Source organism: Eschscholzia californica, unplaced genomic scaffold (genome assembly GCF_041429995.1).
Source record: "Eschscholzia californica isolate CP2 unplaced genomic scaffold, dmEscCali1.0.p SCAF_2, whole genome shotgun sequence".
NCBI lineage: Eukaryota > Viridiplantae > Streptophyta > Magnoliopsida > Ranunculales > Papaveraceae > Eschscholzia > Eschscholzia californica.
Genome location: NW_028238309.1, coordinates 43,323,790 through 43,349,352, shown reverse-complemented (window position 1 = coordinate 43,349,352; position 25,563 = coordinate 43,323,790). Strand labels below are relative to the sequence as shown.

The 25,563-nt window shown below is 35.9% G+C and overlaps 4 protein-coding genes across 6 annotated transcripts; all 4 read left to right on the top strand.

Moving 5' to 3' along the window:
* Nucleotides 1-2,116: 2,116 nt before the first annotated feature.
* Nucleotides 2,117-5,534, top strand: LOC147558140 (ATPase complex subunit). 2 transcript variants are annotated; one of them, XM_086659681.1, is made up of 7 exons: nucleotides 2,117-2,977; nucleotides 3,120-3,160; nucleotides 3,362-3,425; nucleotides 3,906-4,094; nucleotides 4,527-4,598; nucleotides 4,898-5,073; nucleotides 5,152-5,534. In XM_086659681.1, exons 1-7 carry the CDS (start codon nucleotides 2,813-2,815, stop codon nucleotides 5,267-5,269), a joined length of 825 nt encoding a protein of 274 aa, XP_086515807.1. In that variant the 5' UTR covers nucleotides 2,117-2,812; the 3' UTR covers nucleotides 5,270-5,534. The 2 variants fall into 2 exon arrangements, with proteins under 2 accessions (XP_086515807.1, XP_086515808.1); XM_086659682.1 differs by having other exon boundaries at nucleotides 2,711-2,977; nucleotides 3,357-3,425.
* A 3,144-nt stretch (nucleotides 5,535-8,678) lies between these two features.
* Nucleotides 8,679-12,252, top strand: LOC147558139 (aspartic proteinase 36-like). The gene is made up of 10 exons (XM_086659680.1): nucleotides 8,679-9,188; nucleotides 9,490-9,619; nucleotides 9,742-9,989; nucleotides 10,083-10,310; nucleotides 10,696-10,858; nucleotides 10,956-11,029; nucleotides 11,131-11,227; nucleotides 11,373-11,439; nucleotides 11,681-11,752; nucleotides 11,827-12,252. The coding sequence occupies exons 1-10, from the start codon at nucleotides 8,938-8,940 to the stop codon at nucleotides 11,976-11,978; spliced, it is 1,482 nt and encodes a 493-aa protein (XP_086515806.1). The 5' UTR covers nucleotides 8,679-8,937; the 3' UTR covers nucleotides 11,979-12,252.
* Nucleotides 12,253-15,079: 2,827 nt separating this feature from the next.
* LOC147558138 (polyadenylate-binding protein 7-like) lies at nucleotides 15,080-19,769 on the top strand. Its single transcript, XM_086659679.1, has 10 exons — nucleotides 15,080-15,706; nucleotides 16,187-16,305; nucleotides 16,394-16,587; nucleotides 16,711-16,970; nucleotides 17,077-17,183; nucleotides 17,329-17,518; nucleotides 18,271-18,560; nucleotides 18,666-18,815; nucleotides 18,945-19,145; nucleotides 19,272-19,769. The coding sequence occupies exons 1-10, from the start codon at nucleotides 15,469-15,471 to the stop codon at nucleotides 19,473-19,475; spliced, it is 1,953 nt and encodes a 650-aa protein (XP_086515805.1). The 5' UTR covers nucleotides 15,080-15,468; the 3' UTR covers nucleotides 19,476-19,769.
* Nucleotides 19,770-20,505: 736 nt separating this feature from the next.
* Nucleotides 20,506-23,658, top strand: LOC147558137 (GDSL esterase/lipase At5g22810-like). 2 transcript variants are annotated; one of them, XM_086664532.1, is made up of 6 exons: nucleotides 20,651-20,989; nucleotides 21,075-21,205; nucleotides 21,308-21,541; nucleotides 21,972-22,227; nucleotides 22,533-22,678; nucleotides 23,288-23,658. In XM_086664532.1, the coding sequence occupies exons 1-6, from the start codon at nucleotides 20,737-20,739 to the stop codon at nucleotides 23,309-23,311; spliced, it is 1,044 nt and encodes a 347-aa protein (XP_086520658.1). In that variant the 5' UTR covers nucleotides 20,651-20,736; the 3' UTR covers nucleotides 23,312-23,658. The 2 variants fall into 2 exon arrangements, with proteins under 2 accessions (XP_086520657.1, XP_086520658.1); XM_086664531.1 differs by lacking the exon at nucleotides 23,288-23,658 and having other exon boundaries at nucleotides 20,506-20,989; nucleotides 22,533-23,050.
* Nucleotides 23,659-25,563: the final 1,905 nt, after the last annotated feature.

The following is a 25,563-nucleotide window of genomic DNA, read 5'->3' as shown; positions in this document are numbered from 1 at the left end:
ATGATTTTCACATATGCATTTATGTATTGTTGAAATAAAAAGAACACTTAGACTTCTATTTCCTAAAAACACTTCAAAAGATGAAAAAAATACACTAAAATAACAAAGTGGATAAGAAAAACTGTAATGGAGTAGAAATAAAGATTGATTTAGCAAATGAAACCCTTCAAAAAGATAAAATAAATACCCTAAAACAACAAAATGCATAAAAACAAGTGTAATGGAGTAAAAATAAAGATTGATTTAGCAATTGTAAGATCAATGAAATTTAGCAATTGTACTATCACAAAAGGAAGAAAAAAAGCTAAAGAATATGAGGCGATCAGATTAAAAAAAACATATATTTTTATGTATTGTTGGAATTTAAAAAAAAACACTTATTTGTTGAAGTACACTCCAAAAGATGAAAGAAATACACTAAATTAACAAATTAGGTAAGAGAAAGTGTTATGAAGCAGAAATAAAAATTGATTTAGCAATTGTGCTACTAACTTCATGGAGGAATAAAATATCTGGATAATGCAAGGAATGGGACACAAACTTGAGTCACACTGCCTTGGAAGCTCATGATTATACTGGTAGAACTAGTAGACTTTTTTTTTTTTTTTTTTGTTGAAGAGGTAGAACTAGTAGACTTTTATTGTGTTTACCTGATTGTAGACTTTTATTGTGTTTACCATATTATGTGAGGTGTAACTATATAAGTAAGTTAACCATGATTTTTATAGGAAACGAGTCTCTTTGTGGTGAGGGCCAGGGAAGACGCCCCCTCCATTAGACACCTGATTTATGATATATAATCATTTATATGACAAACTTCAAAAGACCGTAAAAGTACGGTAGTTGTGATGGGAAGCAATCCAAATACCCATAGAAATAAAAACATTGTTGAAGAAAAAACAGTATCACACTTGGGTTCCTAGTTATTCCCCAATGAATCGTGTTTGCCCTCAAAATAGGGAACACTTTCAATTTTTTGACCATGATAACGAGGCATTTTATTGATGCCCCATGCATGACGAGTCAGAAAAAAGACAGTCCACAAGGGCACTAACTGTGACACGTGACACATCCCGACCTCTGATGACTCAAAAGACGTCAGACAATTGCCTTTGGCTGCTGTTTGAGCCTTATCTATAGCCTCAAAGAGCAACTCCAATGTATACTGTATAGGGGCTGGGGATCCCAAATTCAAATTTGGGAGCCCCAGCCCCTAAGCCCCATAACTCCAACCCGGGAGCCCCTAATGTGACCGTTGGGGTGTTCCCAACGGTCACATTTGGGGTGAATTCCCTAAAAAGGGAATCCACCCCACTTTGTTTTATTTTTTTAAATTTTTTTTTAAATTGATTTTTTTTATTTTATTATTATTTTAAGTACTTCTTTTTTAAGTATTTTTTTTTCTAATTTTTTATTTTTTGTGTTTATCTTTTTGTTTTTATCTCGACGGAAGAATATCACATTTTAATTCATAATCGAAATCTAATAATTTATAGTCGAAATTTAAAATCAAAATTTCGCACACGTATACTATTTTGATTTGGGAGCCCCGGTTGGGAGCCCGACGTTGGAATCGAGAAAAAGCCCCGGGGCTCCCAAAATTCAGGGGCTCCCAAAATTGGGAGGCCGAGCCCCACATTGGAGTTGCTCTAACCCTTAGATTCGCTTAGTAGTTTTTTTGGTCGGCCAACCTGACATATAGCCACACAGACACAGTGGCCAACAAAAATAAGCCGAATATGTGGAATCTCATATCCTTCACTGTCCACTAGCTAAGAATATATGGTTCCATTTTAACATTATTTCGGAAAACATAGAGAACTTGATAGAATGGATTTTCTCGTGGGAACACACCCCTCCACTCAGTGACAAATCTTATCAGAATCGTCTATCAACGATTTTATGGATTATATGGAAAACTAGATGTGACCATTGCTTTCAGCACGAAATTAATGACCTTGCTCATATTATTAAAATGATAAATAATTACCCTACACTCATGATTTCGGAACAAAAAAGCAACCAACCCATGAATAATAAATGGAATCCTCCAGATCCTACGTGGCTGAAAATAAATGTAGATGCATCTTTTACCAATGTGAATGATATAACAGGTACAAGCTTAATTATTCATGATTCCGGGGCTAAGTTCGTAGAAGCCCATACCTTTATTACCAGAAGCAGGAACAGTGAAGAAGGGGAGGCAATAGCCATCCTTAATGGCCTGATGTGGGCGGCGGAACATACCTATAAAGATATCATCCTAGAAAGCGATAACATCAATATCATCAAGCACTTACAAAACCCCAAGTATGAGATTCAGTGGCAATCGCGAATACACATCAAGAAAATCCAAGAAATCATTAAAGATCTTAATCAAGTGAAATTTAGCTACGTCAATCGGAACTTTAACAGGCCTGCTGACAAGCTTGCTAAGCGAGCGAGAAAGAAGAAGAAGACTGAAACTTGGTGTAGAATCCCTTTCTTTTTAAGTTCGTTGTACTGTAAGAACTGTTTGATTTTTTAATTTTTATGCCACTCCTTAACAAAAAAAAAAAAAAAAAAAAAATGTGGAATCTCATATCCCGGAGAACTAGGCGATGGCTAGACGTTTTACGGTCTGGGCCGCCTGCTAGTCCTGCTCCTGCCTGACGTACCACGCGCTAAACGGGCCGTTGTGAACCTCCATAGGTGCGGGTCAACTTGATCCGTACCCTCCTGCCCTAAGGCTCACCTTCTTTCAACGTCAACAGTGAGGACTGAGATACGGGAGAGATCAAGAGCAGCAGATCGCTGAGAGAGGAAAGAAGAAATGTTGAGATTGAAGCGTTTGATGGTTCTTCACCATCCAAATCCCACATCACTTGAAGCTTCTACAGCGAATTTGATCGGAGGAAGAAGAAGAAGCCATGAACAACAAGAGATGCTCTTTCTTTCTTCTCAGAAAATCACATACCGCTTCCTCGACATTTTTCAAGTATTACTCTTCATTCCCTGAACCATTCTCGTTTTCTTTATGATTTTGAATTCCCCTTTTCCCCTTTCTGTTATTGTCGATGTCATTTGTTTTATTTGGATACAAAACCCAAATCTTCATCTTCTCTTCTTCTACTTTTCAGATGGGTAACAAAGCGTCGATAGAAAAGGAACGTGCTAGACTGTAAGTGTTTCAGATTCAAATTTGCATACTTGATTAATTCGTAAATGATAAATCTTTTCCACAAAGTAATAAAGATTAGGGCTTTAGTGGGTGCTTGTTGATTTTTGTTTTCCCTTTAGAATTCATCTTAGAAGCAATTTCTTTAATTTAAATACAATTAGATGATTAATGGGGGAACTATTTCATATTTGTTTAGGGCAGCTCGGATGAAATGAATAGAGGGTATTTTGCAGATATTTCAGAGCTCAAGAAACATGGTGGTAAGGTAAGGTGTGGAATTCAATTTTCGTTCTTCACTAGTCTGTCTTAGCTGTTATTTGTATTGCTTTAGACACCCAGGCCCAAGGCCAACAGGTTCAGAGTTTTGTTACTCGCGAAAGCTCGACCAACCCATCCAAATGACCAAGATACTTACTGAGCTTGAGCTCACACCCATAGCACAGGCTGTGGACACCCTCAGAAGTGATGTGGGCTATTACGTTCCTCACCCTCAAGGGCGAGCTGCTTCGGCTCTGATACCACCTGTAATGACTCGAGCCTTAATAGTTATAGATATTGTCACCGCAGGCCCAAATCCGATAGGTAAGGCATTTTGTTCTTGGCGAAGGCTCCACAAGCCCACCCTAAAAAGCTTAATACTTACTAATTAGAAGTTGCTATCGTAAAAGGCTGGAAAGTGTAGGAATTTAGGATCATTGAAACTGCAAACATTGGATGTGTGTGACAAAGAGTTTACTGTGTGCAGATTGCAATGGCAAATAGTACAATAATTCCGGCTATTCAGGCTGTGAAATTTCCGGAATTGGAAGTGAATTTCTCTAAGGGTACATGTATTAAGCTACCTGTTACTTCTGATGAAAAGGTTGAAGAGGCTGAGAAAATGACTACAGCTAGAGCATCCTTAGTATGTCTCTCATTTCGGGCAAGCTCTCAGGTTTGTGGATTTGGAGTTTCGTTTGGTCGATTTATATTGATTATTTAATCTTGGGTTTCTCTCAGTTGTTTTACATGCTATTAGGTTAATTGTATTATGGTTAAGTGGACTACTTTTTAGTTTTTAGTACTTCACTATGCTCATATTCTTTGTCTCCGTTGTGATCCTGACTATTCAACAACTTATGAGTACCATTTTAGTTTATCCATGATATCATGATATGAATGATTTAAGAAATTACTTTTAAAGAAAATCAAAGCAATTAGCCTAGAACATTAAACTTTTTTCTTCAAAATCTTTTAAAATCTAGTTATCGTCCAAGGGCTGGTTGAGCAATTTATTCTGTTATCTTACTAACATGATTATTTGGTAGTTTTAGCTAATTTTTGTGAAGTTAAGAACGTATTTGATATTCTAGCTTTTCCTCTACAGGGAATGATTAATTCTTGGAGCGTGCCATTTGTTGATGCATTTAGTTCTTCAAAAAGTGTTCGAATATATGAGGTAATTATGATTGTCTTAGATAGCAATCCATGATTCTAGTAGAACCTCTTTTCTAGCTCTGGTTGTTATCCGTTTCATACTAAATTCGCCCACAAGGAATCTCTGATTTCTCAGGACCTTTGGACGATCTCTCTCTGGAAATGGTGAAGTTGAACCATTTTTTCAAGAGCTTTAGACATTTAAGATAGAGATGATCTTCACTACTTATTTGTAGTATGTTGGGATAAAGAACGTTTATATGGCATCTCTCGCATATCTATTCGATTTTGAACTAAGCAAAGATTTTACTCAATTTGCAGGTCTCACTCATAGAATCGTGGTTCTTATCGCTGAAACCAGTGAAGTGGTTGCTTCTACGGATAATGCAGAAACCCAAGACTGATGGAAATGATACCCTCCAAAGACAGATGGTTTACTCGTTTGGAGACAAGTACTACTTCAGGAAAGAGCTTAAAATATTGAACCTTCTCACTGGGTAAGCTCTGTTCTACTTCCATCATGGTTCTCTAAGTCAAATGAGAGGCGGTTCTTAGTTGCCACTTTCATTTTACAGGTATATCTTCCTGCTTGATAGATTTGGTAGGATTAGATGGCAAGGTTTTGGATTGGCGACAGAAGAAGAGGTGAAGTCGCTTGTATCGTGTGCCTCTCTCTTGTTGAAAGAGAAATGAGATTGAAAAAGGCAGGGAGTCATTACCTTAGGGGATCTGCAACAATTCGGGAATACAAATAACGGAGGGGAAGGTAACTCTTTCAAGAGTGTCCTTTTGTTTTGAGTTATTTATAGTTTGCAGTTTGTTGAATCGATATGATGGTATTCGGGAATACAAATAACGGAGGGGAAGGTAACCTTTCTTAAACAATATTTTACTCGCTACTGTCAAATCGATATGATGGTATTCTTGATCTCTTTATAAAACGAAAATTCTTATTTCACTCCGTAAGACTTATTTAGTGAGGAGACATTCTGTGAACTACAAATTCAATACGTTGAGACCCGGTTTAAAAAATAACATTTATATGTGGTTTCGAAGATTGACACATGAATACCTAACAAGAACAACAGAGGTACCTCTAGTGAGCCAACAAGACTTTAACTATGAACATATCATCATTTGATTACTTGATTGATGATGACTTATTTTTATAAATTGAAAGCCTAAAGACCTTCAATTATGAATGAGAAGAAACATTTTATTTGGCTCTGACATAGGTTGCCCATTTAGGGTATTCTTGGTACCCTACTTAGGCCTTCTTCATGCAGTTATAGTTAGTGGTTTTAGTGATTTAACATTAGGATATGAAAAATATCGACGGAAAAAGGTGGGAAGCTAAGAAAGAAGCCACCAAACGCACCTTATCTCTCTTCCTTGTCTCTCTTCTCCGGCTGGCTTTCTCTCTTCTCTCTCTCTTCATTGTGTCTCTCATCTCTGTCTCTCTCTAAGTTCCGGCGAAGGGAATGACTCCTTAGCCGAGGAAAGAGAGGGACGAAGAGAGAGAGAGAGAGATGGCTGATAGATGACTGGAGTTGTTGTCGCCGGAATTAATGTTCATCGGAGTTGATGGTGGTGAGAAAGAAGAAGAAAATCAAAATATAAGAAGTGGGTAGTGTTTGGAGGAAACAATAGATTTTGTTTCCACTCAAAACATTCTTCTCTGAAAAATATCCTTATTTTCTCGAAACATGACATGTTGATAGATTGATATAATGTTTAAGTTTTTTAACTTGCGCCTAACAAAAATAAGTAATAGAAGCTGCAGTTTTTAATTAATAATAATAATTCGATTTATCCCTCCAACCATTCACAACAATTTATAAATTTTCATGAATAATCAAATCAAATTCTTTTTATATAATTTCCAATTGAACCTATTTCTTTCTCTTACAAATGTTTTGGGCTAAAGTGTAAATTAGACTAAAAATAAGGATTGTGTGTAGTAAATTGGATTATTAGACTAAAATCGGGTGAACATAACTACCAAGACATCATCATTGAAAGCGATAACATTAATATCATCAAACATCTTCAGAATTCCAAAAGGGAGATACAATGGCAATCTAGAGTTCACATCAACAAAATCCTTGAAATCAAAAGCCGGATAAATAGGGTGAAGTTTAACTACATTAACAGGAAATTCAATCTGCCAGCGGACAAGTTAGCGAAACGTGCGAGAAAGAAGAATAAATCGGAAACTTGGCATAGAATACCTTTCTTTTTAATTCCTATGTATTGTAATAACACTTTTATTTCGTAATGTTATTTGAACCTCTTAACAAAAAAAAAAAAAAAAAAAAAAAGACTAAAATCGGGTGGCAATATACGGTTCTCAGACGGCACTAGTGTTGGTTGTGAAAAGGCGTGAACAAGATATGAACACGCAGATAGTCATGTAGAAGATCCTAAGTTTGCATACTGACTCTTTATTTGACTCTTCCTTTTTCTTTTTTGGATCATCTTTTGATAATTCATCTTAACCTTTAGATTAGTGGACTACCCCACTTGTAGACTCCTAATAATCTAAAGTGGACTACCCCACTTTAGATTAGGATCATCTTTGTATTCCTAAGTGGACTAACATTTGATGGTTGGGTGAGCCTATAGGTGCCCCTTCATTTTAGTCTTGGGTCTCCTTCTCTCTTCGTGCTTTACGGATTGGGACGGTCTGATGAAACCCTTAGACGGGGCATTATTTGTTTTGAGATTTTTTGTGTATGTGTGAGAATGTTAAGACCAATTTTCAATATTTAAAAATCTAATGAAACTTCTTACCTATTTCAACACAACTAGTAAAAAGTTTATGACATTATATGTAAAATCAGACATTTTGTTAGATGTACTACACAAAGTAAGTAAACCTTCATTTGAGTTGGAATTCAATTTGTAGACTACCCATTGTTTGACTTTGACTCATTCAAGAGTCAATATATCCTTCAACCTTATTATAAAGACAAAGAATACAATGGTTGAGGTTGACATTTTGCATTACAAGGATGTGGATGAGCATTGACCAGTACCTAGAATTTGAGTTTTGGAGTGTTTTCAAAGTCAGAAAGTTAGGAAGGAGTTGTGAAAAAATTAAGTAGGTTGTGTAATGGTTAAGGAATTATGGTGGTTGATCAAAAAGTTGCTTGCCGAAATGATAAACAATAATCATAAGAAGACTTCCAGGGATTTGTGTGGGAAAAAAATTAAGTGGGGTAATTTGCAACAAAGGAATTGTGTATATTGTCATTCACTATTTTCAAATGTAAATTGACCCATTTATGATTGACTAAAGATTTCATAAGACAAAAGAAAACTCTGATTTAACCGTTCTCATCTGAAATAAATATTTGTCTGATTTGAACCCTTTTCGGGGTAGAGTGGAGATACCATAAGATGTTTAAAGTTTGTTTCATGGGAATGTGAATGAACTAGCAGGTGTTATGACAAATCTTCTATTTAATGCCTTAGATGTGATGAATTGTTTTGACGACACCAAGCGCTTAATTCGAAAATGAATCCATAAAGAGAAGGCACCGATAAAAAGAAACGGAAGGAACACATACAAAGAATTTGTTCTATTCACAACCTTAGCCCAATAAACTTCTCAACTCTCATTTTCTCCTATGATCGACATGAGACTTGTGATAAACGAACTATCTCAATTAGGTCGCCGATTTTGTGTACATTACAAGTGAAAAATGTTAGGGACAAATGTGATAAACACCTCAGCCAATGTTCTTGTGGGTTGTAATAAACGAACTATCTTAATTAGGTCTACGACTTTGTGTACCATACAAGTGAAAAATGTTAGGAACATAAGACTTGATGTGATTATTCTCTCGATAAATCTAATCCACTGAACTGCGAATTACGGTAAACTAGGTAAGATATCTGCCTAGATTCTACATCATAGGGACAAATGTGACTTGATGTGATTAATTCTCTCGATAACTCTAATCCATTGAACTGCGAATCACGGTAAATTACCTAACATATCTGCCTAGATTCTACCTCGTTTATCTTGTTCCCTACCATTACAGCCCTAGCATGTTTACACATATTATATCACCCATGTAATCGTGTGGGTCGTGCCGTTACTGTTTGTAATGAATAAACACAAAGTTTTCAAATGACTCGTACTTAGTAAACGTAATCAGATTTAAAAAATACTAATTGTTCTATTTATCTGAATCCTCTTTATCTCTCTCTCTCTCTCTATATCTGAACTTTCAAAATATGCAGAATAATACGAACCTCGATCTTCGCCTCTAAAGAATTCTTCTTCTTCTTCTTTTCAAAACTGTTTCTTCTTGTCGGGAGTCAAAAGAAGAATTTAGACAGAGAAAGAAGAAATGTCGGCGTTTCTTCACGCCGGATTTCTGATCTTGGTTCTGGTCATCATCGGTGTTCTATTCTCGTCAACTTTTGTGTATTGTGGTTTTCCAATTACTTTGAATGTTGAGAGAGTTGTTCCTTTGAATCAGAAAGTAGAATTGAATGAGTTAAAGAAGAGGGATTTAACAAGACACGGTCGAATCTTGCAAAATTCAATTGGTGTTGTTGATTTTCTTGTTGAAGGTTCTTCTGATCCTTATACTGTTGGGTAATTTTAGGGTTTTTCCCCCCACCTTTTCTTTTAACCTAGTTTTGATTACCCTTTTCTTAATCTTGTTTTATTTCTATTTTTCTTAATTCAAAATAAGCTCTAGAGGAAAAAAAAACCCCCCTTTTCTGTAATTCAATGTGATTAATTAATTTGCATTTAATGCTTTTTAGATTAGTTCTTCTATTATACTTTTGGTATTTTATTTATTTGGGGGGGTTTCTGAATTTGATAATTCCTTATTTAGATTACTCTTATTGATTGTTTTCATTTCAACTCTATATATTGTTTTTTATTATAGGCTTTACTTTACAACTGTGAAATTGGGTACTCCTCCAAAAGAATTCTCTGTGCAAATTGACACAGGAAGTGACATTTTGTGGGTTAATTGCAATTCCTGTACTGGTTGTCCCCAAACCAGTGGACTTGGAGTAATTTTCTCTTCTACTTTTTTCTTGTTTCTACTCAAATTTCCTTCAAATTTGCATAAGGTGAAGTTATTGAGTATCGAATTTCTAACTGAGTAGTCACAACAACTGTTTTTTTGTTACAGATAAAGCTCGATTTCTTTGATTCCAGCAGCTCGTCTTCATCTTCTCCGATTTCTTGTTCCAGCAGTATATGTGCTTCAGCTGTTCAATCTACTGAAGCTGCCTGTTCTCTGGATTCTCCGTGCACTTATTTGTTTAAGTATGGAGATGGGAGTGGTACTTCTGGGTATTATATATCAGACTTGTTGTATTTTGACACGGTTAGTGGGGATTCCATGCAAGCGAATGCTTCAGCTCCAGTAGTTTTCGGGTAGGTGTGATTATGTATTACTGAAATGGGTTGCTTAGTGACTTGGGGTTTTTTGAAATTGGGATTGTTTAGCTATTTTTGTTGTTCTAACAGGTGTAGCAAGTATCAGTCAGGGGACTTAACCAAGCCAGATAGAGCAGTTGATGGGATATTTGGGTTTGGACAAAATAGTATGTCTGTTATTTCGCAACTGTCTTCAAAAGGAATAACACCGAAAGTGTTCTCCCATTGTTTGAGAGGAGGCGAGAAGGGCGGGGGTATATTTGTTCTCGGTGAAATTGTGGAACCGGGTATCGTTTACAGTCCGCTTGTTCCGTCACAGTAAATCTCTCCTCATCCTACCAATAATCATGTTAAGAAAGAAAACTTGCGTTTGTCTTCTGTTTGATTTTCTCATACTTTCATTTAGAAATGTTGACATATCATCCTATCTGCTTTCTTTTCGATAAAATATGAGAGGAATAATCGATGGAAAGAATAGGAACATAAAGTTGGAAAATTTTGTTGACAGAATGATATTTAGTGGCTCTAAGCAAATAATAGATTAACAGATTGCCAACTCAGATATTCTTTGTCTGTTTACCTATTTGTTTATAAGTTCATTTGTCATGGATTTGATATAGATTAGTAAGGATATTATAGTAGTTCATTATTAGTTCAATTTTCATGTTATATGTTTTCTCATTCTTAACTTCAACTTTTCCAGGCCTCATTATAATTTGAATCTCCAAAGCATTGCTGTCAATGGGCAACCAGTATCTATTGACCCAAATGTATTTACAACATCAATCAACCAAGGGACCATCGTTGATACTGGAACAACTTTGGCTTACCTTGCAGAAGCAGCTTATGATCCATTTGTTACCTCTGTAAGTCATCGATACATACCCGAGCTCGAAATTTTTTTTTCGAGTAGTACAAAAATAAAGTTATCTTCTTATTTTGTATCTCTTCTTATGTCTCTAGCTAGTTGGTGCTGTTTCGCAATCTGTGCAAACATTTTCGAGCAAAGGAAACCAATGTTTTGCAGTAACTAACAGGTCTTATCTCTAGAAATTCTGAATTACGATTCAAGTTATTATCTTACTATGGTGTTATGAGTTATCTAACCTTTTTATAGTGCTCATGTTTTGTGTTTCAGTATCGATGATTTATTCCCTCTAGTAACGTTAAACTTCGCCGGTGGTGCTGCTATGATTTTAAAACCTGAAGACTACCTACTGCAGCAAGGTTATGCTGTGAGTTTTTAACCACGATCTCTTCATTTACGAATACTAATACTTGAAGAGATGAGTCATGATCTATCGTGGCTGGTCATAGGTGAAGTTTATTATTAATTTCTAAATGTTACCGTTTACTACATTTTGAAAAATCTTGTTACAGAATGGTGCTGTTATATGGTGCATTGGCTTTCAAAAAGTTTCAGGTCAAGGAATAACGATTCTAGGAGGTTTGGCCTTGAACTTTAGCTAGTTTTATCTCTTTTCATTTGTTTTTTCTTTTCCGAATATTGTCATCATAGACGATGAGCCCTCTGATCAGCTCCTGGGGCCAAGTGCAAGCAACGCGAAATGGGTTTGGGATTTCAGGCCTTCAAGCGAATATTCTTTTAGTAGAATTGACTTCTATTATTGCACAAATTCGATCTGTCTTCTCTACGAAATTTACTAGTATCGATTTAAATTTTGCAGACCTTGTTCTAAAAGATAAAATCTTTGTCTATGATCTTGCTAATCAACGAATCGGGTGGACTGATTATGACTGTAAGTTTTGCTCTCTTCTAATATCATTAAGATTCGAAAGTTGAAAAACACTCATCGGGTATTTTTTCTCTCAGGTTCATTGTCGGTGAATGTCTCCTTGGCTTCTGGTAACGAAAAAATTAACACAGGACTCATGGCAAGCAGTTCATTGGCGCATACATTCGACCACTTGACAGCCGATCTTCTTCTGTACATCGCCATTTTTGCTCCATTCTTACTGTTCTAACTTAAAAATCTACCACAGGTTCGAAGATCCCATTCTTTATTTGATGTATAATTTTTCTTTCTCGGTTGCCCTCATTTGATTTTAAACTCAATAGGGCTATCTGTTTTCTTTCCTTTTCTCTTTAGGTTATAGGTGTTTCTCTGTGCAGCTTATAGTTAAATTTCAGTATATAGAGAAATGTCATGGTGTGTAATTTGATAGGGAGTTTATAGGGTTCTTTCTAAAGAACAATAACCAATAGTTATTTCAGTACAATAATTTTTTTTTTTATCAACACTTGTTCTGTTCTTTTTTTTTTTTTGTTGAAGAGTGTCTGTTCTTGAAACATTCAATATATGTGTAGATTTGTATAATATTAATAAGATGAACAAATCTAATCACCAGAAAACAGAAAAATTGTAATGGACGTGACAGAAAATTACTTGTAAGAACTTAATATTGGAGGTACCAAGTTTGATTCATATGGATGTGACAGAAAATTACAAATTGGAGGTATGTCGAAATCTATGATTTATTGGACGTGGGTAGAAAATAAGTAGATTTAGGAGTAAATGGGGTCTGATGCCCCATAGGATGCCATAAGGGATTCTATACGGGCTTTAGGGCCTAAGATGTTTTTGTCTCTTTGAGATGGTAGTTAATGAAGGTGGTCAATACGTGGACAACCGTTTTTCTTATATGGACAAATATCTTATGTAGACAACCAAAATAATTAATTTTTTTATATGGGCACCAGTTTTTAAGGGGACAACTCTTTATTATTTTCACTCAAGTCCTCTTAGAATTAGATATATTATTTTAACATCTCTCTCTTTTCTCCATAAACCCTAAGTAAGTTTGGTCTTCTTCTACTACTTCATCTTCATCATCAACCCAAAATTCTAGAGAGAGAATATTTTTGGAGAAGATTATGACATCAAACAAAGGCAGGGAATTGTTGAAGTATATTCCTAACCAGAAAGATCAGATCTAAAAACCCTAAATCCCGTTAAACTTTTAAAGCCTAGAAATCAAAATTTTCAAAACCCTAGATTTTTTTTACAAACAAGTAGAGTTGTTCGTGTTACTTGGAAAATCGACAAAACACGAGAGATCTTGACTTCTGACTTTTTGTAAAAAAAAAAATTCTGACTTAGCCAATTTCTTAGATTTCCCACGAAAATTTGACAAGACAGAAGGAGACTTGCCACGAAATTTAGCATATTTTCGTGGATTTCTCACAAAATTCTGAGAATTTCTTCTTCACTTCGAATTTTTGCTTGAAATCGTTTTGTATCCTTTCAAACTATCCAAACGAAAATACAAAATAAAATTAAAAAAGTTAGAGTTTTACCTCATCAATGTAGGGTTTGATTAAAACCCATCTAGGGTTTGATAAAAAACAAAGAGAAGTGGTAGAAACTATAGTTCACTAAAAAACAAAGAGAAGTGGTAGAAACTATAGTTTACTGAAAAACAAGGGAAGTGGAGATTGATGAGTTTTATCTTCTTCATTCATCTAGGGTTTGATAAAAAAACAAAAGGAAGTGGTAGAAACTATAGTTTACTTTTAGTAGCAGTAAAAGAATAAGAAGAAGACCAAGAAGAAGGAAGAAGAAGAAGACAACTTAGGTTTTCAATTTTGAACTATTATTTTGTTAATGGTCCACAAGTTAGTAACTGTTAGTATTTAAGACTTTATGAAGTTGCCCCCTTATTAAATCAAAGTCAACTAAGTCAAGCATAATTGATTCGCACCGGACCCGAAAATAGTTGTCTATACAAAAAAAAACACAGTTGTCCACGTATTGGCTACCTTAATGAATTTATCCAAATTCATAATGTAATAAGTTTACGATGTATCCATGCCATGTAATGTTATATTGACTCTTGAGTCTATATCAAAAAAAAAATTGGTGCCTAGACGAATATCAAATGCATTTAGATTAAAAGTTGGTTATCTGGGCAAACAAATTTTTAGTAAGAACATAAAAGTGAAGAAGGACGGACAGAGAGTCTTTTTTTTTTTTTTTTTTAATTTGAGTCGTCTGCTAGGGGTGGGATTTTGGCCCGTGACCCGGTACCCACCCACATCCGGCCGCGCCCAAAGGTTCGTGGACGCCCGGTGACTGAGTCGGTCAAAACCCACCCGATCGATAGATGTTTAGTGGATGAACGCGGACAAGGAGGCCTAACCGGTGTACCGTCTGAGTCCGTCCATAATCCCCCCGCCCCATCACCATAATAAATATGCCCCCCATAATAAATATGAACAATTACAATTTTAAAGTAAGATGGTAGTGTTAGATTAGATTAAGCTATGACATATAATCTTCAAAATCAGAAGAAATGCAACTTTTTTTTCCTCTTCTCTTCGACTCTCTTCGACTAATGTCTCTTCTGGTTCTCAATGACGAAATCCTAACCCTTATTCATAATCGATGCTTCCCTCTCTTTTGATTTTTCTTTAAAAAACTTCTTTCTAATTGACAAACCCTTGTTATTGTTCACTAAGTTAATGAGCTTGGTGACTTTTACTTTTTTACAAATTATGATGTATACCCCCAGTGCCAACCCCATCGGTCTCCGACATGTTCGGCTAAATAATCAGACACGGACATACATTTTTACAGAGAAAAACTGAAATGCCCATTCGTTTTGTTCGGTTGCCCGAACAGACAAATTTGAGTTGCATCCGTTCCGCTCGGACCGGATGGGTAATTGTCCGCGGACTGCCCCGTCCAGACCATTTTCCATCCCTATCGACGACGGTCAATGATTTTTTGCCAGAGAAGAAGGAAGTTGGGCATTGTCCTGAAGATCACATTGCTTCTAACCATTTGTGAGGCTGTTTTTAACGAGATTGCCTTCAACAATTTTGAGCATTGCCTGTAAAATCACCCTTTATTTAATGTCCTAAAATACTCAAATATGTGGAATAAAAAAACATTTGTATTAAGACCATCAATTTCTCTAAGCTATATTACACGACTAAGTTTTAGGTCTCCTATACCCTAATACAATTGTTGCAGGAGCCCCATTGAACGTAAAGCCTCAATAAAAATTGATTGTAGAAGGGCGCCAACAGATATTGTGGTGGGCGCTTTTAAAACTTTCCTACCAATAGTAGGAATGTGAAAAAGAAGAGAACCTAAAAATAGGAAGAAAGGCAAGGTAAAACGGAAGTTTAGGTCTAGGAGAGTAGAGACCCTAAGATAAGGGCGTATCTTACGGTTAAAATTTGGCACCCATAAAACCATATAGACTGGGTCCCACTTATAATATTTAATATTACCAATTTACCCCTATACTACCCGCTCTTTTCTCTCCCGCGCCCATGCAAATCCACATATCAATATCTTCTCTCTCTATCTCCACGACGAGAAATCGTCTTCCTAATCTAACTCCAAATCAAATTAAAAACCTAACCCTAATTCAATCCTCGCTCTCTCTCTCTCTCTAACTTTTTATATCTCTCTCAACTTCACTACTTTTTCCTGTGTGCAAGTTAATGGCGACTCATCCTCCTCTTCCGGCTATACCTCAACCTGCATTGGCGCCTCCTAGTGTGGTTGTATCTCCACACACATCACTCTATGTTGGAGATATTCATTATAGCGTGACGGATTCTCAATTATCTGAGTTCTTCTCTGATTTACCAAATTTTATTTCAGCTCGGATTTGTACGGATGTCTATTCCAAACAATCGCTAGGTTACGGTTATGTTAACTTCACCACTCCTGATGATGGTATAACATTGATTGTTCATTATTGATTACATTGATTGTTCTTCAATTCCTTTATTTCCTCAAGTAATAATGCTGTGTTTTCTGCTTGATTCATTGGTTTGCCTTATTGCTTTTATTGTTTAGTTGAATTGATTATCTCTTTTAGGTTTACAATGCCAGTTTCTTCCTGTTCAATATGAAAATCAATCTGGGTCGATCTTCATTGTTAATTATTTACTCTGTTTTGTGGGTATTTTGTTTTATTGAATTTTGTGCTATCTTTGTGGGCTTTGTCTAATAATATACTAATATCTTTCTTCTTTGTTAATGAGGGGTATTAATTGTATGTTAATTTATTAACTGAAACGGTGAAAGAACACTTTTAGGCTTTTCTTTGGGATTCGATAACAAAATCTATTGTGGGTTAAACTTTTTTATAGTTTATTGGATTTGTATATTATACTATTGTTTCAGTTTATTAATTGGAATATGTTTTAATAGCAAATCGAGCTATTGAGGTACGGAATCACACTTTATTGAATGGGATCCCGATAAGAGTTATGAAGTGTAATCGTGATCCAGAAGGCCGAATGAATGGAATTGGAAATGTGTTCGTAAAGGTACGTAATATACGTATATGTGTGTGTATATATAATAATTTGGAATCTTTATATTTTGATATATGGTACTTTGGGTTTTTTGTTTCAGAACTTGAGCGAATCAATCGATAACGTGAGGTTACAAGAGATGTTCTCCAAGTTCGGTAACGTTCTTAGTTGCAAAGTTGCAACTTCCGCAGACGGAAAGAGCAAAGGTCATGGATATGTCCAGTTTGAATTAGAAGAGTCCGCAACTGCTGCTATCACTAATCTTAATGATTCCGAGGTCGATGGGAAGCAATTGTAAGTAGCATATATATTGTGATTTAGGCAAAGATGATGGACTTGAATGCTGCTAATGTCTCTCGCTTTGTCACTCTCTCTTTATTGGATAATTAGATCCCTTATAATTCATGTATCTTGCAGATATGTTTCTCCTTTTGTGAAAAAAAGTGATAGAATTGTACCCGGTGCTGATGCTAAATTTACCAATTTGTACATGAAGAATCTGGACCAGGATATAACAGAAGAATTTCTTAAGAACAAGTTCTCTGAGTTTGGAAAAATTGCTAACCTAGTTATTGCAAAGGATGATTATGGGAATTCAAAGGGTTTTGGATTTGTTAACTTTGAGAACCCAGATAATGCAAAACAGGCAATGGAGGCGATGAATGGAACTCAACTTGGTTGGTTATGTTTAGCTTAATCTTTAAACTGCTATACCTTTTAACGCTGCTTATAATGCATTTCTGAAACTAGATTTGGTGTTAATTTGTGTGATTGATTGTCTAGGTTCGAAGGCCTTATATGTCGCACGAGCACAGAAGAGAGCAGAGCGAAACGAAATCTTGCGTCGTCAGTATGAGGAAAGGCGCAAGGAGCAAATCCAGAAATATAAGGTGATTAAGACTTGCTAACTTAATTTGTCTATCCAATTGTATTAAATGCTCAGGTTGTTTAGGGGATCATTTAGTCTCCTATCGATCTCTTATCTTGTGAACCATTTTTCTCTAAATCACTATATATATGTAAATTTGTTCTCAGGGTTCAAATGTGTATGTTAAGAATATTGAAGATGGGGTTGATGATGATGAACTCCGAGAACATTTCAGCCAGTGTGGTACAATCACTTCAGTAAAGATAATGCGTGATGATAAGGGAATAAGAAAAGGGTTTGGATTTGTCTGCTTCTCCACACCCGAGGAGGCCAACAAAGCAGTGAGTACTTTCCATGGTGAGTTCCTTCGATTCGTTTTTAGTAGCCAAAGTACACATGCAAATTCTGCTAGTAACAAAAAAGAACTCCAAAAAAAGAAAAAAAACATGGAAATTCTGAAGGTCCAGAGTCTCCAGACATAGATATGAGTGCTGATCTCTGAAGTACTGATTGCTTCCAACCTACATGAGTGAATGAGTGAATGTTTAGAGTAGAATAGTTATAATAGGAATAAGAACTTAGGATTGAGCGCTTGTCCTACACCTCCTTGCAAATTGTATGCGCATACTTTCTGGGACAAGGCTTGGTCGCAGCATTTATTCGGGTCCATAATTCAAATTATTTCAGTAGAATAAATCCTTGTATCATGAATCCGAGCAGGTCTTTCTTTTCAGTTCGAATTTTCCCTGAATATGTTCTTGGTTGAACATGTGAAGCTTCAATTCAGTATTGGTTGGACAGTTATCGATATTGTTCCCAGCTTTTGCCACTTATCCCTAAGTTGAATAGGTAAACAGGGTTTTTTCTTTATGCCTAAGGTGCTACGATCAACAGAAAAGGCCCTGATGCTTATTAAGTTGAGCTCACACATATTACCGGTCTCTGTTGCTCTCCTAAGTGGTGGGATATTACGCAATACACCTTTACACAATACGGATACCTGAGCCTAGAAAAAACGTAGTAACTCCCCATAAACTATAGGTGGTCCCTATTTTTAGAAGGTCATTTGTTGTTACAGATCTCACGTTCCCTATATGTTTTTATTACAGGGAAAATGTTTCACAGAAAGCCTTTATATGTGGCTATAGCCCAAAGGAAAGAGGAGAGACAAGCACAATTGAGACTTCAATTTGGGCAGCGGATGGGGTTACCAGGACTGTCAGCTCCTGTAATACCTGCAGGATACCCACATCTTTACTACACTCCTCCTGGGATTGTTCCACAAATGCCTCCAAGGCAAGGACTGATGTATCCACCTTTGGGAATTAGACCAGGATGGAGAGGCAATGGATTTTTACCCCCTACAGGGCCGAGGTTCCAGCCTATGCCACTTCCCGTAGTATGTTTTCTTGTGACTTGTGGTTATCATTCACTTTTCTATTTCTTAAAAGAAATCTTCAATGGTCTTATTACTTGCCTACATTTCTCTCGTGTTTTTTGACAGACGGGTAGTCCTAGACATCACAGACAAAACAGGGGTAGAATTAACGGTCATATGTTTACTCAAGGTGGTGTTCCGTCTTTGCCATTTAGGCCTTATTTTCCCCAACCCATTCCAGCAGTTAATTCACCGAAAGACTCGAGCAATCTTCAGGTATGCAAACTCACCTAAAAATATCAAAGGCATGTTTTTTTAAAAAAAAAAAAAAATTGTATCATGACTTGTATTCTTCTTTACTAGTGATAGTTATGAATGTCAAACTATTATTTATTTTGTTTATAGCGTCCGAGTCAGCCCAAGTATGTCCCAAACGGGCGACAAAAAGAGATGAATAACGGATCTGCAGTTCCATCTGGTGGTGCTCATAACAATTCCTCACGACGAGGATTAGATATGTTAAGTAGCATGCTTTCTGCTGCTTCCCCTCGTGACCAAAAACAGATGCTTGGGGAACATCTTTACCCACTAGTCCATAACATCGAGGTAATGCTTGCTTATTTTACACGATCTTAATCAAGCAAAAACTGATCTGTAGTTACTATAGCATTGCCAATCTTTCTGATATAGGGACGATTGCTAATGGGGTAAAATCATATTGGTGGTTTTCAGAATGAACTTGCAGCAAAAATAACAGGAATGCTATTAGAGATGGACAATTCGGAATTGCTACTTTTACTGGAGTCTCCGGACTCATTGGCAGCTAAAGTCGGAGAGGCAGTAAAGGTGCTAAAGCTCACTAAAACCAAAGTAACTTCCAGCAAAGAGGGTCTTCACTCGAATAACTTCTTATCTACTGAGGTTGCTGTTAATTAAGCAGGGAAATTGAACTACAGGAAAATCTCTTTCCGCGGTTGAGGTTAAGGGCAGCCAGTTATGGAGGCTGCCCCATGGAGTTTTAAAAATTTTGGTAGCCAGCATTTTTAGTTCTAAAAACATTCTGGTTTTAGGATTTGAATCTTTTAGTAGTGGTAGCTAGATTTTTTTGAAGTGTTTTTAGGTGAGAGAATTTGCTTATTCTTTTGCTGTTTTGGGGATTTTTGACTTGATTAAAGATTTGATTTTTGATGGTGGATCTTTGATTATTCTAATTCAATCCAGATTCCAGAATATCTAGGGCAATATTTTTATTTAGGCAGATTTTTTTATTCTTTCTAATGGGGTAATTGAGTGTCCCAACTAACCTCAATGAATTCAAACTAAATGATAGTCTTGAGATCATCAATAACTTCACCCAGGTTATCACATGTCAGTCTGGTCTGATTCATTATTCTGTTGAATCCCATTAATTCCTCCCTGCAAGAGGAGAGAAGCTAGTCGTTTCAATGAAAAAACCCTAGAAGCAAATCCTACTGTTTCCATGTTCGGAAGTTTTGACGCGCTCCCTGTAAGTAGTAAAAGCGCCTTCTTCAAAACAACTTTGAATAGAAAGGGTTAAGTTGGCCCGTCTTGGTCTACTAACTTACGTAAGCGCAAATTATATTGTGTGAATCTTATAACTGGACCGAGTATTATTATTATCTCGGTAGATTTACGAAATCTATATAAATTTGGATCGAGAACCTCCACACACAGGTGGCGGCCACCTCTTTCTCTCTCTCTCTCTCTCTCTATATATATATAGACTATAGAGGGAGACGGAGAAACAAGTACGATTGACATAAACACATGAAAATGCTTAATGACTCGCCCGAATGACGACCTAGCACACCATTTGTCCTACATGGCTAATACAAGATGTGAAACGACGATTTTGCTCCTTGCCTTATACTACACGAGGCATCGTATGGTAAGCGGTGAGCTTGGGCAATACATGTATGATCCCTGCATAAACAGATACCACATTGATTGAACATTGACTGAAGGGACACAGGTGCCTTGGACACCCAGCCCTTTCTACAAGTAATTGCAATTTACTACACCCTCTCAACAACTCTTCAAGCTCATCCTCTCTTAAATGCCATCCTTCCCACTAACTATACCCTAACTCTCTCTCTCTCACTCTCTCTGTCCTTCTCTCTTTGTAGACTTGAAAAGAGCTAGTAGTAACTTGATTATCATCACCAAGTGTCAAAAGATGGGGTTGTCAAGAACTTCTTCATGCACATTTCTTGTTGTTGTTGTTTTTGGGGTTCTCTTCTTTATCTCCATGGTAAATGGCCAACTTGTTCCTGGATTTTTCATATTTGGAGACTCTGTTGTTGATGTGGGTAATAACAACAATCTTTATACTCTTGTAAAAGCAAATTTCCCTCCTTATGGTAGAGACTTTGTTACTCATTCTCCAACAGGAAGGTTCTCTAATGGAAAACTTGCCACTGACTTCACAGGTTATATAATCAAAACCCACTTTCTTTATTTGAATTTTTCTTTACAAATTCTCTCTAATCTATAATGGGTCTTCCATATTTGCAGCTGAAAACCTAGGTTTCACTTCTTACCCACCTGCTTATCTCAGCTCAGAAGCCAAAGGAAAAAACCTCTTAATTGGAGCTAACTTTGCCTCTGCTTCCTCTGGTTATTATGCAAGAACAGCACAATTATATGTAAACACCTCTCTTTATCTCTCTCTATCTTCTTTCTCTCTCTCTAGATTTATATGATTATGCATAGTGACATTGTAATTGGTTTTATTTATTGATTTGTAGCGTGCAATTCCATTAAGTCAACAACTAGAGTACTACAAAGATTACCAGAGAAAGGTGTTGAAAATAGCAGGGAAATCCAAAGCTTCAACAATATTTTCAGATTCAATCTATCTTATAAGTGCTGGAAGTAGTGATTTTGTTCAAAATTACTATATTAATCCTTATCTATATAAATCATACACACCTGATCAATACTCAAATCAACTCCTCACATTTCTCTCTGCTTTCATCCAGGTTAATCTCTCTACTTATTTCTACATTAATACTATCATTTAGGTAACAAAAGGGTATTTTTGTCATTTAAAATTAGGCCGGCAATTCGGCAGAGTATTTAAAAATACAAAAATGATAGAAGAAGCTACAAAAGTAGACTTACTTAAAGGACCTAAATAGAATTATATGCATTCAACGGGTCTGAATAAAACCGAATCATTAAACTACCCTTTAGCTCAATTTAAGCTAAGGTTGACTAAACTACAAAAAACGTGGCTTCAGATATCAAATATTTTAACGAGTCGGATCTCATGTCTGAATTGGAAAACATACGTCTCCCATAATTCATAAATATCAGTACGGGTCATGGGCAGTCTGGAAATGGTCTCCCATGAAAGTGAGACAACCCATTTTTTTAGTGAACCTAACGATCTTTCATTTTTATTATCAGAATCTATACGGATTGGGTGCCCGGAGGATCGGAGTGACGTCGCTACCGCCGATGGGGTGTTTGCCTGCAGCAATAACGTTATTTGGTGCAGGAAATAACCAGTGTGTGGATAGGCTAAACCAAGATGCAATCTCATTCAACAACAAATTAAAGAAAACAGTTGATGGTTTACAAAAGAAGAACTCTGGTCTCAAAACTGTCACTTTTGACATCTATCAAACACTCTTTAATCTTGTTACCAAGCCTTCTGATCATGGTAGGTACTCCATGTAAACCAAATAGGAAGCGCCCCTCTTTTTTACTCAGGGTCGCCTAGGGCATTCGGACTAGGCCTAATCTGTGCTAGGCTTGAACAACACGAACTCAGGCCAGTCTGAATGCCTTCAAACTGGCTGACCCATGGGTCTTGGACTGCCCAGTCCGAGACCCATCAAAAGTGCCAAGAAAGGGGTGGACAAAGAGCCAAAAGATGGGGCGCCTTTAGATGCACCCAAACGAATTACGTAATTAGTACAGAAAAACAGATCCTATAATAACGTTATGTTTCATATATATTAACAGGTTTTTTTGAGACAAGAAAGGCATGTTGTGGGTCAGGGACGATTGAGACATCGTTACTTTGTAACGCACGTGCAGCAGGTACGTGCTCAAATGCAACTGGATATGTATTTTGGGATGGATTTCATCCAACTGAAGCTGCAAATAAGGTGTTAGCTGATGATCTTCTTCTCCAAGGCATTTCTCTCATATCCTAAACATACTTCTGGCATACCCTAGTTCATGTTGTTATTGCCTCTTTGTCTCTCCTTGTTTCTAGTAGCTATAATCTACATCAGTTTGTCTGTATTTCGACTAATCTATATGGCTCAGTAAAAACAAATCAGATAAAATAATTTTACTGTGGTCACGGTGAGACTATACTAGTTGTTTAGTATTGAGTTATTAGATCTTTAAGTTAAAATTAGTTTATCTAGGGTTTTGATGGTTCACTTGATGTTTAATATGTACCAAACTGAGTACTTGAGATGGGTTTTCGACATGGCTCAAGAAATTGGAAATATGATAATTGGTTTGTTCAATATTAAATGGTGCCTTTTTATTCATGATATTTAACATAATAGTTTGAACTCTAAAATTGTACTTCAGTTTACACACATGATCTCCTAACACTACAAAATTATATCAAAATCTTCATTTCGGCATTGTAGGTTACTAGGCATAACTCGTGCCGAAGTCTAATTTTAGAGTTATTGTATGACTATCAAAAGCTTGAAATTTTTTTCCTAATCTTCTATCTTTCTTGGGCATGGAAAAAGCTCCAGGGATTGACCCGGGGTTAGACCACTCTACGGAACTCTCTGTGTTTGTCGGTCTCTTTCGTTCTTGCGGCCAGGACCAGTTTCGCTTTGATCTTCTACAACTCACAAGATACGTAAAAAGAAGTGAAAGAATATATAAATGCAATATTATATGGAGACGTATAGTTTTTTTTTAATTGTCAGTGTTCCTCGAACCCTTGACCTCTAAGGTGGAGGGTTAATCTTCTTACTACTCCAACCAAGAGTTGTTGGCGAGACATATAGTTATTGAGGGTGGAGTACAAAAATATAGGAACAATTAAAAAAAAACAATGTGAAGAGGAATTGTTGGATATGTGAGTTAATGCATTAATTTCTAAGAACGTAAATTTTGTTTTGGAAGGATAAATGTAGGATTCATCTATCAACATCACGTATGAGCCTAGTTCTTCGTCAAGTTTTGTAGGCATCAAATTCAGAACCAATTGAATTATATTATTTGTTACATGACTCTCTTGGTTCATGTTGGACTATTTTCACACTAAAAACTTATCTTCATAACTCTAATAAAATTCTTCTAATGAAGATAAAATTGTAATAAATAATCTTAATATTTTTCCTAATTGAATTGTTGTGTAAAGAAGCAAAAATTAGAATACTCCGTTTCCAACGAAAGGATGAGTCTGATTTCCCTTCAGAAACAAAACAAAATAATCCACTTTGGGGCTCCTAAGGAGACATCATTAACCTATTTATACACCGTATAAGATAAAAAAACATTATATTCATCATTGTCAAATTTCATTATTAGATTATTAAATTGTAACTATATCATTTTAGATTTGCAACAATAATTTCTCTCATTTCTCACCGTAAATGGGATAAACCCACTTCCAAGCAAATAATGAAATCCAATACAATGCCAGCAATACTTCTCAGTAAATCAGATTAGAAGTAGAAAGGGACCAGATGTTTTACCTACCATTAGTATGAACTTAACTCTGGAAACCAATCATAATCAAATGTTTAAGAACAATTACATAATTATTGATGAAACAAATTCAGATCTAAGAAATACTCGCCATGGCAAGTGAAAAATGATTGAAGTTCAAGAGGGATAAAGTATTTACTTGATTCCAAGATAGTACCTTGATAGAGTGACCATGTGGTTACTATGTTTTTGGTTTTTATTGTTTTATGTTTCGACGACTTCATCTTCTTGTGTTACTGTAAAAAGGATTTTTGTATGTAGGTTTTCGTGTTTCGACGACTTCATCTTCTTTTGTTACTGTAAAAAGAATTTTTGTAAATAAAGTTTTTGTATCAGAGTAAGAAATGAAAATTTGAATTCCTTCTCATAATTAAGGGGCGGGCCCTGATTCAATGTAAATTAAGAATTTGTTTCTCCTTCGTCTTCTTTATAAAAAAACAAATAAATTGATAATAGTTTGTCAACTTCATAAAATAAAGGAAGATGACGTGAAAGAGGAGAGAGATGGATGGAAGATGAAGATAAAAGGTAGCAAATATGGGTATTAATAATTGTCCGCTTGCATTTACACTTCAAAATTATTGTTCTTCCAATAAGACTAAATCAAATCCTTTGGTTGATTATCGATCAATTGAATTATGAATGTTTCTTACAAGGTAATCACTAATGTACAAATTGGTTGAGATCATACTTGCTATGAAACTGTCTAACATCAGAAATATTTTACTTTGCCCTCAAAATGGATGTGACTAATGCACAAGCATTTCTATCAACACTGCACGAGATAGCGCAAAAATACAAATAATTAACTAAATGGAATCTAAAAATCTCTTCTATGACAAAATAATACCTTTATAAAGGGCTTTTAGTAATCAACTTTTAACATTTCTTACCAATTTAAAAAAGAGGTAAATACATTTAATAACCGATTCAATAAAATGCTTTCTCCCAAAAATCAATTTTCACACAAATTTTTTTAGTATTGAACGTAATTGTCTGAGGCTACTATTAGATTCTTCATAACAAATGTAGCTATCTACTGAAGCATAACGAATGAATTTATCTATTGCTTGCGACCTTTGCCAAATATTTTAATAGATATCTCTGCTTCTTCATCCAAATTTGTCTTAGCTTTAGTAAGTTTGGGATAAGTTATCCATAACCTAAAATTCAATGAAAGTTATAGGTCGAAAATAATCAAATAAAAATTTAAACTAATTGATCGGTATTAGAGTACACCAAGATTAAATGTAAAACTTCCAACTTGTTTTCCGGGGTGGTTTTTTGAGAAACCAAGGCTCTT